Source organism: Leuresthes tenuis, unplaced genomic scaffold (assembly GCF_036924035.1).
Source record: "Leuresthes tenuis unplaced genomic scaffold, fLeuTen1.0.hap1 SCAF_2, whole genome shotgun sequence".
Taxonomy (NCBI): Eukaryota; Metazoa; Chordata; class Actinopteri; order Atheriniformes; family Atherinopsidae; genus Leuresthes; species Leuresthes tenuis.
Window position 1 is genome coordinate 26,439,825 of NW_027325356.1, and position 17,144 is coordinate 26,456,968.

Here is a 17,144-nt window from a genome sequence, read left to right on the forward strand (position 1 = left end):
GTCCAGAGTGTGAGGGCACAGGTTAACAGGAAGAAACCTCTGGCAGAACCAGACTCAGGAACGGTGGCCATCAACCTCGACTAGCTGGAGTTTGAGAGGACAGGAAAGAGGAGACAAGAAGCACCGTAACACCAGCACAAGTATACCTGCAGAGAAAGAGAAACACAAGTTAATGACAACAATAATGTTACATGTACATAGAGAAAGAAGAGAACGGAGCAAGGAAAGGTGCCTCGTGGGAGGTCCTCAGCAATCTGGGCCTATAGCAGCATAACTATGGGATGTTTCAGGGTCACCCGAGTCATCCCTAACTATAAGCTTTGTCAAAAAGAAAGGTTTTAAGCCTAATCTTAAAGGTGGAGAGGGCGTCTGCTTCCCGGACGTATACTGGCAGCTGGTTCCACAAGAGAGGTGCCTGATAACTGACTCTGCCTCCCTTTTAGAAACTCTGGGAATCACCTCTGGAAACCTGCAGTCTGAGAGCGAAGTGCTCTGTTGGGAAAATATTGCACTACAAGATCTTTAAGATATGATGGAGCTTGGTCATTAAGAGCTTTATATGTGAGGAGAAAAATCTTAAATTCTATTCTGAATTTAACAGGGAGCCAGTGAAGAGAAGCTAAATCTGGAGAAATATGATCTCTCCTGTTAGATCTCACCAGAACTCTGGCTGCAGCATTTTGGATCAGCTGAAGGCTTTTCAGAGAATTTGTGGGACAGCCCAATAATAAAGAACTACAGTAGTCCAATATTGAAGTAACAACTGCATGGACTACTTTTTCTGCATTACTCCGAGACAGGATGTTTCTAATTTTGGCAATATTACAAAAGTGAAAGAAGGCAGTCCTAGAAACCAAGAGGCCAAGGCAGTGGGTGAGATCTATGCACTCACATTACACCCAGCATGTCCAAAGTAATTTTCAGGGAGTGAAAGGGTGAGCTTGTTCTCCAGCCCCACTTTCATCCCTGAAGTGTTGTGGCCATGTTCTCCAGTTGACTTAGCGCCATTTCACCTCCTGCCCTTGTTTCTGAATAGCAGCAGCGGTTACATGCACTTTGCCCACACTGTAAAAAAGGATTTGCTAACTCAACTTGACTCAGTCTTGTCTGTGTGTGGCTTTGACTGAGTTCAGTCAACATAAAATGTTACGTTTAAAACACTTAATCTTAAAACACAATAAGCAATATATTAGTTTATTAATACACACAAAGTTGTGTATTTTGATAAATTAATCAATATACACAACTTTTAGTACGTTGACTGAACATTTTTTATCAGTGCATGCTCTGCAGGTTAATGTGGATTTAACTAAAATCCTTAGAAAAAGTGTCCAACTTTTTGTACCTTGGGCTACGAATCATTTGGGCAAGCCTGTGTTGAAACAGCACCTCTTGTACTGGATTGTGGATGCAATAGCCTCAGCTCACAGCTGTATTATTGGCCTAACACAGCTGTATTATTGGCCTAACAGTCTTTCAGGTATTATTTTAGGGAGTTTCACCCACTCCTCCTTTTTTTTGTCCTTTTTTAGATTGTACAAAACAAAAAAATGATGTACTAATCTTGCTTGAAATGTTCAAATGAGTCTTACATCTTTATACTTTTTGGAAATCAGTTCAGGTATGTTTACTTAGCTGCTAAATAAGCGTATGCTTTCTACCATAAACTCACAGTTAAGGCAACTTTATAGTTTTGTCACACGTTTATGAGTGCAGACAGAGCAGTTGGAAGAGACTCACTATCTAAAGAATCTATCACATTACAGGGCTTTGGTGCAGGATATCAGATCCGACCACATATTGTTTTAAAACCTGTGTCATCTATTCATTTTGCTAGTATTATTCAGGCCTTAGTTATGTCTTTTCTTCACCACAGTTGTATGTGTGAGTGTGTTGTATGTGCATACAAGTGAGGCTGATCCCATTTATCAGACCAGTTAACCCCTGGCAGCAAGTAGTAATTCGGAGCAGGACACCAGCAGGGGAGGCAGGCACTCGTTCTAATTAAAATCCCCCCTCTATCTACCCACAGACTACCTCCTCTCCTCCGGCATGAGAGACGATGACCTTCCAACCCTGTTGCTTCCATCTTCCACCTCAGCCCTGCAAACAGCAAAGATACATGAAAACTGTTCTGCTCTACTGAGAGTTTTATAAAGAAAGAAATTATTTATTTAAATTATACGACTAATTTTAAGTAAAGGACTATTGCAACTCATTGCCCAATACTAATGCATGAAAGAATTTATAAATAATCATATATAAAAGTATCTTGATGGTAATTATTTTAGTCACATGGTAGTTGATGACCAACAAAATAGTTGGACGCCTTGGTCATAAGTGAATTTTGATTAAAGGCAGATCAGAAAAACAGGAATATTCTTATTATCTTTATATAAAGTGAATGTTTAACAGTTTCACACATTGATCTTTAGGAGACTGAGTGTTTATCTGCAATAACAGTATTTGCTTTCCCAGGACCATTGAGCTAATCGACACATGATGATGATGCTTTTCCCTTTTCAACCAAGTACGCCTTCACCACACTGTTGACCTTTTCTAATCCAGCCTGTTTTCGGTGTGACATATGATCTTAATGGTGACTCAAAATAAATGTGTCATTCCTTCACTTGTAAAGTGATGACAGTGAATAAAGTGGCATTAATGTGAATAAGTGTTTGCACTGGTATGAAAGTGTAGAGCTGGCTTTTGTGTGGCGCACAGGGTTCAAAAGGTGGGTTAAGATCGGGGCAATCTGTCTATGTGACAGCATCAAAGCAACTGACACCAATTGTGGTGACAGAGGCGTAGCCACCGTGGCTGTTTGTGAAGGTTACACATGAACCTGCATGTCAGCATGCAGGTACAGGTAAATGTTCTAAGGTGTGCACAAAATATGCACAAATTAGAGGATGAAACACTTTAACTCTTAAAAGAATATGTTATGTTTGCATGCAGCAATCAGTTAAAATAGAAAAGAAATAAGAAATATCTGCATATCAGATAAAGACAGAAAGCCCAAATTTGGCATTTGTAGCTGGCAGACAGATTAAAAGGTTTGCAGGTTCTGTGTTAGGGGGTAGGGTTCATATTTATTACATATGTGAGGATTAAATGCATACAACTGCAAAGGAGACTGACTGTTAAGCCTCTGAAAAACTGAAACATTGAGGTAAAAAATGTCATGGTCACAAAATTTCGAAAAACATCACTCTTTACTTTCACAATTCACAAGAAAAGTATTGTATCAAACAAGTAAAAATGTAGGTACAAAAAAATCTAAAGCAGCTGAGAAATAAAATGGTACTTTTTCCTGTTCCGCTACACTGACTTGAAACAGAAAGCAATCAAGATTTTGTTAGTTAACCAGGACCACAAGTCATTTTACAAACCCTTTAATAACCTCTAAATTGAGTGTTTCAGAGTTGTAAAAGTTCTGTAAATTAAATTAGATTAATAGCAAATACAGATATTATTTGCATTAATTGATGATTCATTAAATCTTTGGAAGATCATATTAAATAACTTGAGTGATGTGTTTTTATCCATTATCTTATCTATATTCAACATACAGTTTGAGATAAAGACACCATTTTTTAAATTCAGCATATAATGTGTAGATGACCGTCTTCTGATGATAGTACTACTGCTGTCAGTCCAAGGTATTTGGGCTCCTCTGCGGTAACAAAACTAATACAGAATGGGAGTTAAACATTTTATTTTTTTAAGTTGTGTTTCTGATATGTGCAATTTGTATTTCTAATGCTTTATAAGGTATTTGCCAATTTTTCTCCCTCTGTCATTTATTTTCATCTAATGTGAGGCCTCTCAAATTCCACAACCACCCTCAATCTGCAAAGCTGGTGCTCTCCATAAGCTGCTGCATGTATGAGATATCTTGTCAAGAAGCTGTCAGTGGGAGGTAAGACTTCCCATTCTACATAATGGTCTAAAGTCTACATAAGCTGATGTTCAAATAGCAGTTAGAGAGGCAGTCCAAGAAGATGCACTTACAACAATACTCAAGAATTATTAAAATATTCTGATTTACTTTTGCTTTGCTGTCATGCCAGTACTCATTTCAAATCTGCGGTAACCGTTTTCCAGTGGGATAGAGGCAAATAGCTTTTCAAGTTGATGCGAAACACTTTGATAGCTGCGCATTTATAGAGCCAGTTCCTGAGTTATTTGGAGTTGTGATGATTCACCTGCAGATTTTCTCAGTAATATTACATTTCCTTCACCACAGATTTGATCTTTTTTGTTCCACTACATTCACCAGCCAGTTGCATCTCTGTATTGTATTCAGTTTTAACACAAACAAGACGAACTTCCACATGACATGACGCCTACGGTCACTAAATTAATTTGGACTAATTGTGGTTTACATCCAAAGCTTTTGAAAAATCTTTTCTGACGCTGTTGGTGTCCAACTGATGAGTTCCTTGTAATACCAATAAATGGGGTTATTTGTTATATTTGTATTCTATTTACATAAACTGAAGAGATACGAGTATGTGTCTGCATGCATGCATGCATATAGAGGGTCACGTCAACATCTCATTTATGTAATGGCTCCACATTTATCGCACCCTGACATGACTGACGGCTGGAAATTACATCACTAGCATTTAAATTGTTGTCCCTCTCTCTGCAAAGTAATGCATACTAAGTGATGCAGATTTCACCAACAAGCCATTTTATACACTTATCCACAGCATCTTTATTCCACCTTCTCGAACACACACATACACACTTTAATCCCCGTCACACTTTCTGTGTTTCATTTTACTATCTTCACAACCTCTCTGTGTCACTGGGACATCCAATTGGCATAATTGAGCCAGGTCAGATGATAAAGAGACCCATAACAATCGATGGAGGTGAAATAAAAAACAGCTTCCAGTTATTACTTATGTGCTTTTCCTGTTTCAGTTACCACCTTTCCCTGTACATGGCAGTTTAACAGACTAGGACTGTTGGGTTTATTTGAAGAAAAACTTTGACGTCTAATAAGGAATTAGTGAAGAGGCACGAGGCAGTGAAGGGAGCAGAAAAGGAGAGAAAAGAGGTTCGGCAGTATCAGAGCTGAGATAGATGAGATGTGACAGCCTGCCACTCTTCTCATCAGCATGGCACAGCTGTCACAGCCCTATTTCAGGAAAATTAAACAGCCTTACGGTAAACTTGCTGGTCTGGGAGGAGGGGCTGCAGGGGCGAGGAGTGTGTCTGTGAAAATGAATAAGCTTAGGGTATGCAGATAGGCTTTCTGCTTTTCTCCTCCCCCAACTTGTTCCCCTCCTTCAAGCACTATCCTCGCCTTTTGACATGATAATGGCACCAAATTGATGAAGACACTTCACTCTTTCAGTGACAAGTCTACCAGCAAGGGACATAAATGCTTCCTCCACGCCTCCCCATCCATCATTCAACCAGGCCCTCCCTTCTGCATGCTCGGCATAAGAGGGGTGGAAACTTGTTTAATCAACTAATTTGCTCTCCTATGGCCACCTTTAATGACCATGCCACCTCTGGATTATCTTGTCATCTTATCCACTTAATCAGTGCTGATGAACTGTTCATTAAACTATTAGCCTCTCTTATGTTTTGCCATGCTTAGCAAAGGTTACAGGCCTGTAATTAAAACTAATATGTTAGGTCACACTTCCCTCTTTAACTTGTGAAATAGAGGCCATATTGGTAGCATTTTTATGACAACAAAGATGTCTAAATTCCACATTTAAAAAACGAGCAAATAAAATTAATATCCTGACAACTTTGAAAACATATAGGCAACATTTATGTGCATAAACTGTGAGAAAACTGTGAAAATATATATATATTGGCAGATACTGCCAATATAATGTACAAGTGATGAAGATGTTCTTAATATCACCATATTCATGTGTATCGTTTTTAATTATTTCTTACTATCACCATAAAAGTGAGTGTTTCCACAACTGGTGGCATCTGTTGTACCATGAAGGCTGTTGGGTTATTTTTATACTACAACAATTCCTGGTGTAATGTTATCTTAGATTAAAGTAACCCCGATGAGTTGTGTCAGACATGTGGAGACATGGAGACGGGTATCAAAAGACAACAACACACTTTTACCTCGTTACATAATTTTATATTAGAGAGTCATAATATCAAAACCAAATGCCTGATATCGGACTAGTACCACATATGCTACCAAATCAGCTCTAATTCCCTTTAGGCGTCCTGTGTTGTCTGGCCCAGGACCCCTCGGGTTGCGGGGTGAGGCCTCTGTGAATCAGGACTAATCCTTGGATGATTGATTACATTCAGTTTGAAGAAGTTTTCTTATCAAAGCCTTAAACGCTTTTATTCTGTCATAGAAAATACTCATTTTGATATAGCTTAGCTGGAACTCCGATGTGTCTTCTAATTGTCCCTTTATATAAGAACATTTGTAAAACATCAGCAGAGTTATGTGGACAAGACAGCTTTATCTTAAGACTCTTCCGTAGCCCTCCAAATTTCCCCACTGTAGACTTAGAGTCTGCCATAGTTCAGCGATTCTGAGAAATATATAGCAGCCCTGATATTTCTTCTTTTTTTAAATGCATAATACATGGTAACTTTCCTCTTCAGAAATCCATCAGCGTTCAAGGCAGAAATGGAGGTATGTATCTTTGTGTTGTGGTGTGGGTGACTTAGATAAAGTAGATCTGTCCGGTCTGTCTCTTCTAAGACCTATAGCTCCTTCCTAGCTGCCAGTTTAAGCCACTTTCTTGCTTCTTCAGCAGACCATGCACCTACAATGTTGATGAAAGGGTTGTGATGCCTTTAAAAGAATTCATAACATCCAACCTGTTCTGACCTTATATGGCAAATAAAAACTATCGATCCTTCCTCCCTAACACCTACTTTAAAAGACTTATTGTGGAGCTCCATTTCATCTAATCACTTGGCAAAAGAGTCAAGCGTCTAAATAAAGAAAGAATAAATAAAAAAGTCTCAGGGCCAACGTGTTGCTCTCACCTTTGTAGATGAAATTACCCGAAAAGCTGTTACAAATCAATATAATCAATGCAATCAGCTAACTGACACAGGCAATCTCCTGCCAGTAAGTAAAAATACCCCCAGCGGAGATCTTTCAATCTCTAGTGCCATAATTGCCCCCGAGGGCGACGTTAGGGTGTAGCATTTTGTACACTTAATTAAATTAGCGAGCTCTGTGGACAGGGTGGGTGGCTGATTTCACAAAGAACGGATAGCACTGGCTGTGTGCCAGTAATTAAGGCAATACCTTTCTTGATTACGCCAATCCTCCTTAATGAACTCATTATGCATTTTAACCCAAACACTCCCATGAATTAATGGGCACACAGAAAGCTCCTGGATGGAAAGAACGCTCCGATCACAAGTAGAAGTCATAATTCATCCACTCAACGCGGTAGACGCAATGTCCATATTTCTCCCTCTTTCAGCTGCAGCCAAGACTAATTTGGACTTGAGTGACAGCAAAAGTTCTGAGTCTGTGCACATAAAGCTTTAAAGAAATAAAATCTCCCGCCTGGCAAGTAACAACACAAACTTACTGGACTACTTTACAAGTTCTCCCTTGATTCACATCTGAATTCAATGTATTCAAAGGACTTTTGTATGGTCATTTTGCAAAGATAAGATAAACTTACACACGACCTCATGGGTTCCAAACATATGTGCAAAAATGATTTAAAGAGACCTAGGAGCACTGCAAACTGGGAGCAGCTCTACACTGACCCATAATGCTTTGCTAATTAAATAATTCAGTAATTGATTCATAGCCAAATCAATAAAGCCTGCATATAGTTTATGGTGTGAGAGCTAAAGTGTATTTGTGTTTGAAGTCTGGGCTCAGGTTTCAAATGAAACACACACACAAACACACATACATAAGATTAAAATCACCAGTGCTTCTTACAAAAGTGCATGGAACTGGTGCTAAAATGTAGACAAACATTGAGTTGACCTTGCATATGTGCTGTATGACATCATTCAGCCCCTCAGAGGAAAATGATTGTGAATATAAAAGGTGAAGCCAGAGTGTGACTGTGTGTGTGTTTCTGTGCCTGTCACCCCATAAACACAGCTCTGTTCTATACCCAGTCCCAGGGGAGTCTGGGTTGGTCGGTGGGTCTAGGGAAGAAATCAGATGGGATATTATCATTTCAAGTGTAATGACTTCTTAGGGTGTCTGTGTACTAAAGGGCATATGCATTGTAAATATGTGGCAGGTTGTGTGTATTTATGACTGGTCATATATGTGTGCTTGTGCCTGGAAAGGTAAGAATTACCATTGAAAGTAATTGCAGTTGCAGCGAAGTGTAAGATCTCACTGATCTGAGAGGATGTAAGGGTTGTAAATCCTGCTACATGAGCAGTTTGAGTCTTGTTTTCTAGTATGTGTGCACAAATATGGGCAATGGCCAACAGTGCTCAATACTGGCAGATAAGGGTTGCCAGGGGAGACAAATCTTTTAAAATTGTGACAGTTTAGGCTTTATGATTTAATTTTAAACTGTAGATGAAGAGTTCACTTCTTAAACTCAGTTAAACCTTATTTTCTTAAAAATAAAATTTTTCTCAACTCAGTCATTGGTTCCTCTGAATAATTGCAGAGTAACAGTGAGGGACAGTTACTGACATCTAGTGGTGAAAATGGAGATGGCAACCATCTCAGGTGCAACTTTCAAGAAAGAAATTTATATCAGAAGCCTGAATCATCTGTCTAGAAAGAAAAAAACTGTGCTCTTCCTCAGTTCCTTATATCTGGGAAAAGACAACTGATGAGCTGCTGCCTGTACATGCACCATGTAGTTTGATCCTTCATTTCTCAAAAGTGCCTTTTCAACAGAACTCTTCTACATACCTTTGTGGCTGTAATATGGTGATCTTTGTAACTGTTTCAATTCTAACTGTGCAACTTTGTGCAACAAGTTGTCTTTTTAAAGTAACAATGTTGCATGATTGCAAGGATTCACTCCCATTCAAACACTGTAGCATTCATGATCATCTTGGGTCTTGAGACTTGAGACAAAGGGAATTAAGAGATGCAGCATTTTCCTGGTGACCCTCAAAACAATATTTAACCCTACTAGACAGTAAAGAAGTGAATAAACTATCATAAAAGCATCATCTTTGTTTGTGATGTGATGCATTCTTGTTGGTTTACGTAAATCAAACACTTAAAATAAGAACTTGTTGGATGAGCAGAAAGGAAAAAAAACACATGGAATAAACACCACACAAACACAGCGCTTTCTTTCAGCATTAAGTAACTCTGTTTTAATAAATTGTTTGAATTGGGTCAACATCATCTACTAGCGTTGATCAAACGTTTCAATGATTCAACAAGACTGATGTAAGTAAAAGACTAAATACTTGTTCAAACAAGTTAATATTCCAATTTTATCTGATGCTGAGAGAAAGTTTATTCAACAAGCTAATTTTTTAGTGTAAAAGATGAAAATGCATTGGAGAACTGCTTCACATTTAAATGTAGGATGCCATTTTATTTCACAATTATTAAAAAGTATATACAGAGAGCTACACAATTATTTGCGATATATTCACCCTGTACTGTGCAGTGAATAAGGGAACATAGTTTCAAAAGGATTTTTAATAATCAAGAGACCCGGTCTTATTAATATCTGAGACTTTCACTAATACACTTAATATATTTCTTACCTGTAGCATCAAATCAGTTTTATTTTTGCATTTTACTGCAACAAAAGAGTTTTATAGTAACTGGTCATGACCACAATTTGCATCAAATGATAATATATTTGATTTGCATGTCAACTATGGGTCAGATACATTGCAAGTATTAACTGTAGCGATCACATGGTCCTATATCACTGCATTACAGTCACAGAAGCATTCAACTTAAATGCATAAAATATTCCTTTGTCATAAAGTTTTAAAGGTACCGTTTAGATCCATTGAGAAAGACCTGTTGAGATGTGACTGTACCCTGAGAGAACAAAAGTTAGAAAGAAAATCAGAAGTAAAAAGGAAACTGAAACAATGAACCGTTTAAAAAAAAAAAACAAAAAAAAAACCACCACCACAAAAAGTGAATTAAAAATGCTATTCTGTGATGCCAGGTACAATAACTCATTTACTTACAGTTAATACATCAGCAGTTCCACACACTCATGAAAATGTCACTGTTTCTGTTCTTTGGGTGTGCAAAAATGATGCCTGACCTTTTTCCCCCTCCATTTTGTGGAAGAAGAAACCCAGTACTGCATATTATACAAAGTCAATGCAAACGTGAACAAACGTCATGCAACTATGTGAAGGGATGACTGTAATGGTGGAGCACCTTTGTGGCCAAATGCAATATTGCAGACGGGGAGCACTCTGCCGCTTAACTTCTCTCCAGTTCAGGCATAAAGAAAGTGAGAACAGGTGTGGAGAAAAGCTGAAGGTGTACACTCAAGTTTACAGCACACGCATAACCGAGAAGATGTTACACCCAAAGCGATTAAAAAATTTAAATGAATGGGAGAGTAAACCTCCTTTGTAGGGAATTCAATCTGATATTTACTAAACTCAGGTAGAATTAATCCCATTTCTAAAAAAAATCAAAAAGACATTGTTATCTTACAGGAATGTGCTAGAAATACACACAGAGCATTTCAATCATTACAACGTTCTGGTTGGATTGATGATTATTCAGACTAAAACTCCCCTACATTTGCAAAGCTCGCCAAGATGTGTGGAAATCAGCTCCAAGGCTTTTACACGAAACCCAATAAATAAAAAACATTTGAGCTGGAATTAACAGAAGTTCATTGAGATGTGCAAAAGGTGTTCAAGGCTCCACATGAAGTGCACCGTGCACGATCAGACCATGTTGGTTTGGGTGTTCGGGCTGCGACTCTGCAGGTCCTGTACCTGGTCAAGAACCCAGCTGATGTTTGGTCTCTCCTGAGGATTTGAGACCATTATAGAGCTCAGCAGCATCTGCAGGCCCTCTGAGTAACTGAAACAAAAGATTTAGTCCATAAGGATGGTGCAAACCTTGGTAACAGACTCTATTTCCGCCTGCATTCTCTGCACTAAAGAACTGAATGCTTAGAATCTTGTTAAATCTCATTTGAATAAATGGTTAAATAGTACTCAGCACTGTCAACACTGAAACACACACCCACTTCATGTTTAAGTTATTTTACTGGATGCAGCCAGCTGTCAGTGTCTTCCTATCTGCTGCCGTTGGTCACTAATTTGCAACTATGTTTTAATGTCTCTGTTTTGTTTTTGCTGCGACAAAAATGTATTTTTATCAACTGTGTGAGTCTTTCATGTCTGTGATAGTGTCTGCTATGAATGATAACTTTATAAACTCCATTTCTTCTTATCTGTTACTATTCAGTGTGTTGTAATGATTTTAATTTCTATTCTAATTCTACATTATGTCACACCTGTCCAAGGACAATCTGCCACATTTACGATAATGATCATTAGTGTGTACTGTCCCGGTCGAGTAAGTTAATAAAATAAAGAAAGTGAACTGCATACTACCAATGGACAGTAAATGTAAAGGGTTTTAAGTGGATGAAATGTTTGGATATTTTATTTGCTGCTAATATGTCACACTCGGTCCTAAAAATCAACTCCATGGATACTTAAGAATTTGTGCAGTCTTACAACTATCAAATACAATCACAGAAAGTGACAAATCAATGGGAAACTCAAGAGTCACTGCTTAAATACTAACTTGCAAGTTGGTGGGATAGTCACTGGGTTCTGGACAGCCAAAGCAACACTGTCCCCTCTCTGAAACACCAGATCATACGGGCCCTCCAGCATCATCATGCAGTACAGCACACAGCCAAGGGACTGGAGGAGTATGTGAAAACCACAGACAATCAAAGAAGAAATCATTTAGTCACAGAACAAACAAGTCATTTTCATCTGACATTTCAGTAGGGATGGGAATTGTTAAGAATTGAGCAACTCCGGTTCCATTATTGATATCGCTTATCAATTTGATTCCTTATCGGTTGTCTTATTGATTCTCATCCAGGTATATAGTACAAATGGCTTTAGTTGCAGTAACACTTTAATTTCATGTATGCACCGACATTTTATCTATTTATCTCTGTCATTTTACTTTTCCCTGCCTCGATGAAAGGGGTAACTACAGGTAAGCGGGAGCCTGCCTCTGATAATGCCTCAGAGCCAGCCTCACTCTCGCAGTGCTCGTCAACTAAATGTTAATATCAGATGGAAATTATTCATACAGTATGTCGCTAACATTATTACAATCAACAGGACCTGGAAGTTCTACGTTACAGGGCTATCAAGTTTTGAAAGCAGGCAAGAGCGAAAGCCCCCCCCCCCCCCCCCCCCCCCCCCTGTGTTGTTGTTATAAATATTAAGTGCTCTGCTCAGACTCTTGGGAGACGTGCTTGTTTCCTGCCGTTTCCATGTTTCAGCACGTTGGAGGTATTTCCCCCCTTTGATGTGACCAAAGCTCTGCACATGTTGTAACTGGCCCTAGTATTGTCCTTTTTGGTGAAATATAACCAAACTTTGGAGCGCTTCTGCCTCGCCGCCATGTTGGAAACTTTGAGCCAAAATTTAAAGCGTGCACATGTCATCGCGCAAATGCGTCAAACAGATCGTTAGGCAGGCGGATTAACAATTCCACGGAATCCAACTACTGGGAGCTCAATTCCCATCCCTACATTTCAGAGATATGGTGATCTCACAAGACTGTAGAGAACACTACTGGGAACATGATAAAGCCAAGAGGGAAGAGGACTCCAATACCTTACCCAGATATCTGTGCGCTCATCTATGATGCAGTGGCTCTCTACGTTAAAGAGCTCTGGAGCCCTGTAGGATATAGTGCACCGCTGGGCTGCCCAGTCCTGTATGGTCATGGCTTCCCTGGATCCTCTAACCTGCAATAGAGTCAGTTATCAAAACGTTATCTTATTATGGAAATGATCGAGTCTATAATGTTAAAATAATGAGCCTTCAAACTCCTATAATAAACAGCTTAATATCAAAAGACTGCACGATGTTTGGCTATCTCAGGGATGCTCAAGTAGTTTCTTGAAACAACAAATGCAAAGTGTTCAACACAAATGTTATAAAAACAAACTTGCATAGCCAAAAGACCACAACAAAATTAAATCATCTTTATTCACCAAAAAAAAAAAATGACGTGGGAAAAAAAAGAAAAACATTGAAAGAATTTTAAATAAGAGAGCAAAAGAATAACTCAAGCAAAAACCATTACATGTTGCCCGTTTTAAGATGAATCCGTCACAACATAATTTGTGATTCTACTCGTTATACTTTTCACATTGGTGAATCATCAAGAAAGTAAATGGCTGTACTCCAAGAAATCACAGATGACGCACTTCAATGACATGAACCTCTTGAGGTTTGCTGACATTCAATCTTTCTCTGCCATCTAGAGGCAAAAATTCAGACACCTTAGAAAAATAAGATACAGTACGATGGTATTCACATTCACCCACACAAGAACTTGACTGTGAACAGCCCAACCACACTTTTGTGTTCAAAGCTATATGTAGAACAGATAGAGAAAGGTGACCTCAGTGAGAAAATCTAACTGCGGTTTCAATATGTTACTGACTGCGTGTGGAAATCATCTAGTGATCAGTGAAATCTTTCATACATCCTGCACACTAACCTCAATTCTTGCACAGTTCATTGAACCCAGATCCATCAAAACTGGTTTGTCACCTTCATCCAGAAGCACGTTTGTTGGCTTCAGATCTCTGTCAAATCACAGCACATTTCATGTGTTCAGATGTGGGCGAATTTGTTAACCCATTTAAACATGAGATCTCTTTGGATCTCTATGAACTGCAAAGTTATCTCCAGCAAATCATACATGGGTGACTCAGTGATAACTAGCACAGTGACCAAACATTATCACATTCCACAGTATTTTATTTTCTATTTCTTTTTACTGAAACTAGGGCTTTGCGCCTATCTTTACGCTCTGATTCACACAGCACATGAATATGCTTTGGGATAAAATCAAGTCTCGTTTTGCTGATGCTGACAAATACTTAAAAGTAATCATGGCTGATGGACCTCAACATTTCCAGCCGCAAGGATCCGGCATAACTTAGCTGTTAAGATTAGTTTTATCCTTAAAGCTGATTTAGTGACAAAGGAATATTTCCAGGAGAAGGCAAACATCCAGCTTGAAATCGTTTAAGGTCTCGCAGGTGCATCCAGACCGGATGCAAACATGCAGTCTCAAATGTTACTCTTGAAAATGCACTACGCATCCTGTCAGCACTACGTTCCTGTTCGAGTCAGCTTTTAGCATTATTGGTAGAATAAAACAAAAGCGCATAAGTGGCTTTCACAAGAACCCACAAAAATTCCCCACCACTGAGAAAGATGAACAGTATCATGAGCATTACTGACAGCTACAACGTCCTCCTCCATCTTACAATCTGTTCAAACAGATCACATTTTTTTTTGCAGTGATGTTATTTTTTTTGTAACAGAGGACTCTGTCTATGTATCTAAATTTTAATGGGGGTATATATATATATACACCCCCATTAAAATTTTACTGCATTCAACAGCAGTTTACCTGCATGTACCTCAACACGGCCTAATTAGCAAAGGGTTGAGTGGAAATACAGGTCAGCGAAAAGCAGAATGAAGCGTCAGCTCCCACCACTTGCACAGTAAATGGAAAACGTACCGATATGTTTGAACACTACCTCACTTATTAATAAATAAGACATTTTTCTAGGGCACTGGGTAAAAAATTCTGCAAGAAGTCCTGAGTGAATGCCACCGTCCAGAAAATCTCTAGAGCATTTGGGGACCTCAGTGCATGTGTGAAAACGGCCAGAATTAATCTCTCTTTCTCACAGATCAGGTGCGTTCCATGAAAAAAAAAAAAAAAGAGCCTCAACAGGGTCCAACAGAACCAACAGTGAGTTACACACCTAAAAGATAATAGAGACAGACAATTTTCCAGATGGCCCGTTGATTATCAGCTTGGTGTGTAATGGATCTATTGAGAAACTTTAAAAAGAATTCTTTCTTTCTTTAAAAATCTAATGATGAGCAGTTTCATATGACAGAAATTTTTGCTTGAAGATTTTTAGGTTCTTGTATAAACATACATTTAACCTCAGGACACAAATGGGAATAGGTCTTGGCGAGCATGTAGAAATATGGACACTTGTGGAAAACTACATATGATGCAGATTCAAAGTGAGCTTATAAATTCTCATTCAACATTACTTTACCTGTGGGCATAGCCTTTTTCATGAATGGCCTTCAGTCCAGAGCAGATCCCACGCAAGATTTGCAAAACCTGTTTTTCTGGCATTGAGCTCCCCTTGTCTCTTAACTTCTCCAGAACAGACCACAGACTTCCTTTCTGTACACACATACATACAAAAATCAGAATGGGAGAATTTCCCTAATGTTGTTTTGATGTAGCTGTTGCCACTTACTCTAATATAAGGCAGAAGCAGCCAGGCCTCTGTCTTGCCTCCATGATCAACAAAGGAGTACGCAACCAGGCTCAAGACATTGGGATGATTAAACATCTGATGCATTTCCACTTCTGTCTGAGCTTCATGGCGACCTTCACGGTCATGACAAAGGATCCTCTTCAGGGCATAGAAGTGCCCATCTTTGACCCCTTCTACCAGATCAACATAACTGAACCCACTGAACAGAAATCACAGAAAGAGACAGAGTTTAGAAACAGCATCTGAACACAGAATAGGACTTTAAGGATAAGAGTGGTAATATTCTATATTTATTTCTGTTCAGAAATCTTATAAAAAGTCTAAATTAACATGCACTTAACACGTCTGTTTCACTGGTTTGTGGCTTCCCTTGTTGTTAGAGACTCTCGTTCCTGCTAAAAAATCATCTTTGAAATCCAATTTTCTTTTCAAGCTGTGTAGGTTACTCCTTGTGTAACTACACAAAGCTGTGGCACCGTGGACAGTACCTGCACTTTTTGCAGTTTTAATTAGTTATATTACAAATATAAAGCATTAGCACACTTATCCATACTTCTGTAGATTAATGAAGATGAAAACATATTACACAAGCATGTCACCTTACCCTTCGTCTAGTTTCTGGACAAAGTAATATTTTTTGTTATCAATAGTGATGGAGCCACGAGAGCATATGCACAGAGTCTGCCCCATCTTGACTGGTACATTGTTTAACCCCAAACTTTGAAGGGCCTATGAGAAAAAAAACAACTTAATATAGAGACAGCATGACATATAGAAAGGTAAGTTGCTGTCTAAAACGTTAATCACTGACAGAAAACTGCGAAATGTTAGTCCAGTGACTTATTAAGATGGCAAAAAGAGTGCCAGACTACGAACGTTAGCTAACACAACACATCAACAATATCGATTGTTGCTAGGACAGACAAAAAAATTACTTTAGGGTCGATTTTTAACGTATCAATTCCCTGATATGATTAGTTGCTATACACAGTAACAAGCTGTGTCATCTTGTTATTCTTACCAGCTTTCTTTTCACCAAGTTAGCTTAATTTCATTTTTTTTTTCTTTGCTGCTGCTGTGGCGGCGCTTCTTCTTCTTCTGATATTAATTGGTGGTTGGCAAACAACGTTACGGCGCATTACCGCCACCAACTGACAAGGAGTATGGATGAAGACAGCCAGCCAAGAAAAACAAATAAAAACTCCCACTATATAAATATATATATATATATACATGTTCTGTTAATGTCCTATGTTCTGTTAATCAGACCAGATAATACCAGATGATAAAATATGATTACATAACATACATAAACTCAACTGTCTATAAGGTCAAACTGCACTTTTATTTCAATCATCTTTATCCTTCCAGTGTCATATTTCTTACACTTAACCATAACATGTTCTATTGTTTCTTCTTGATTACATAAATTCACATCTACCCGAGTCGTGTTTACCCATTATGTAAAGTATACTATTAAGCCCAGTGTGTCCCAATTTCTTTTGTTTCTTCCAGTCTATCTCACGTCTCCCACTGTCCTTTGAATTCTATAAACTCAATGTCCTTTTCTCTCATCTTCTCATTGCTTTGCCATCTTTCCTTCATTCTACTCTTAATGATAATTTGTTC

At 38.5% G+C, this 17,144-nt stretch overlaps 1 protein-coding gene across 1 annotated transcript; it reads right to left on the reverse strand.

The window, feature by feature from the left end:
- Positions 1-9,497: 9,497 nt before the first annotated feature.
- On the reverse strand, positions 9,498-16,620 carry stk16 (serine/threonine kinase 16). Its single transcript, XM_072380836.1, has 8 exons — positions 16,537-16,620; positions 16,120-16,244; positions 15,495-15,714; positions 15,285-15,418; positions 13,691-13,778; positions 12,801-12,929; positions 11,738-11,859; positions 9,498-11,002 (listed from the first exon to the last, which is right to left on the reverse strand). The coding sequence occupies exons 2-8, from the start codon at positions 16,203-16,205 to the stop codon at positions 10,864-10,866; spliced, it is 918 nt and encodes a 305-aa protein (XP_072236937.1). The 5' UTR covers positions 16,206-16,244; positions 16,537-16,620; the 3' UTR covers positions 9,498-10,863.
- Positions 16,621-17,144: the final 524 nt, after the last annotated feature.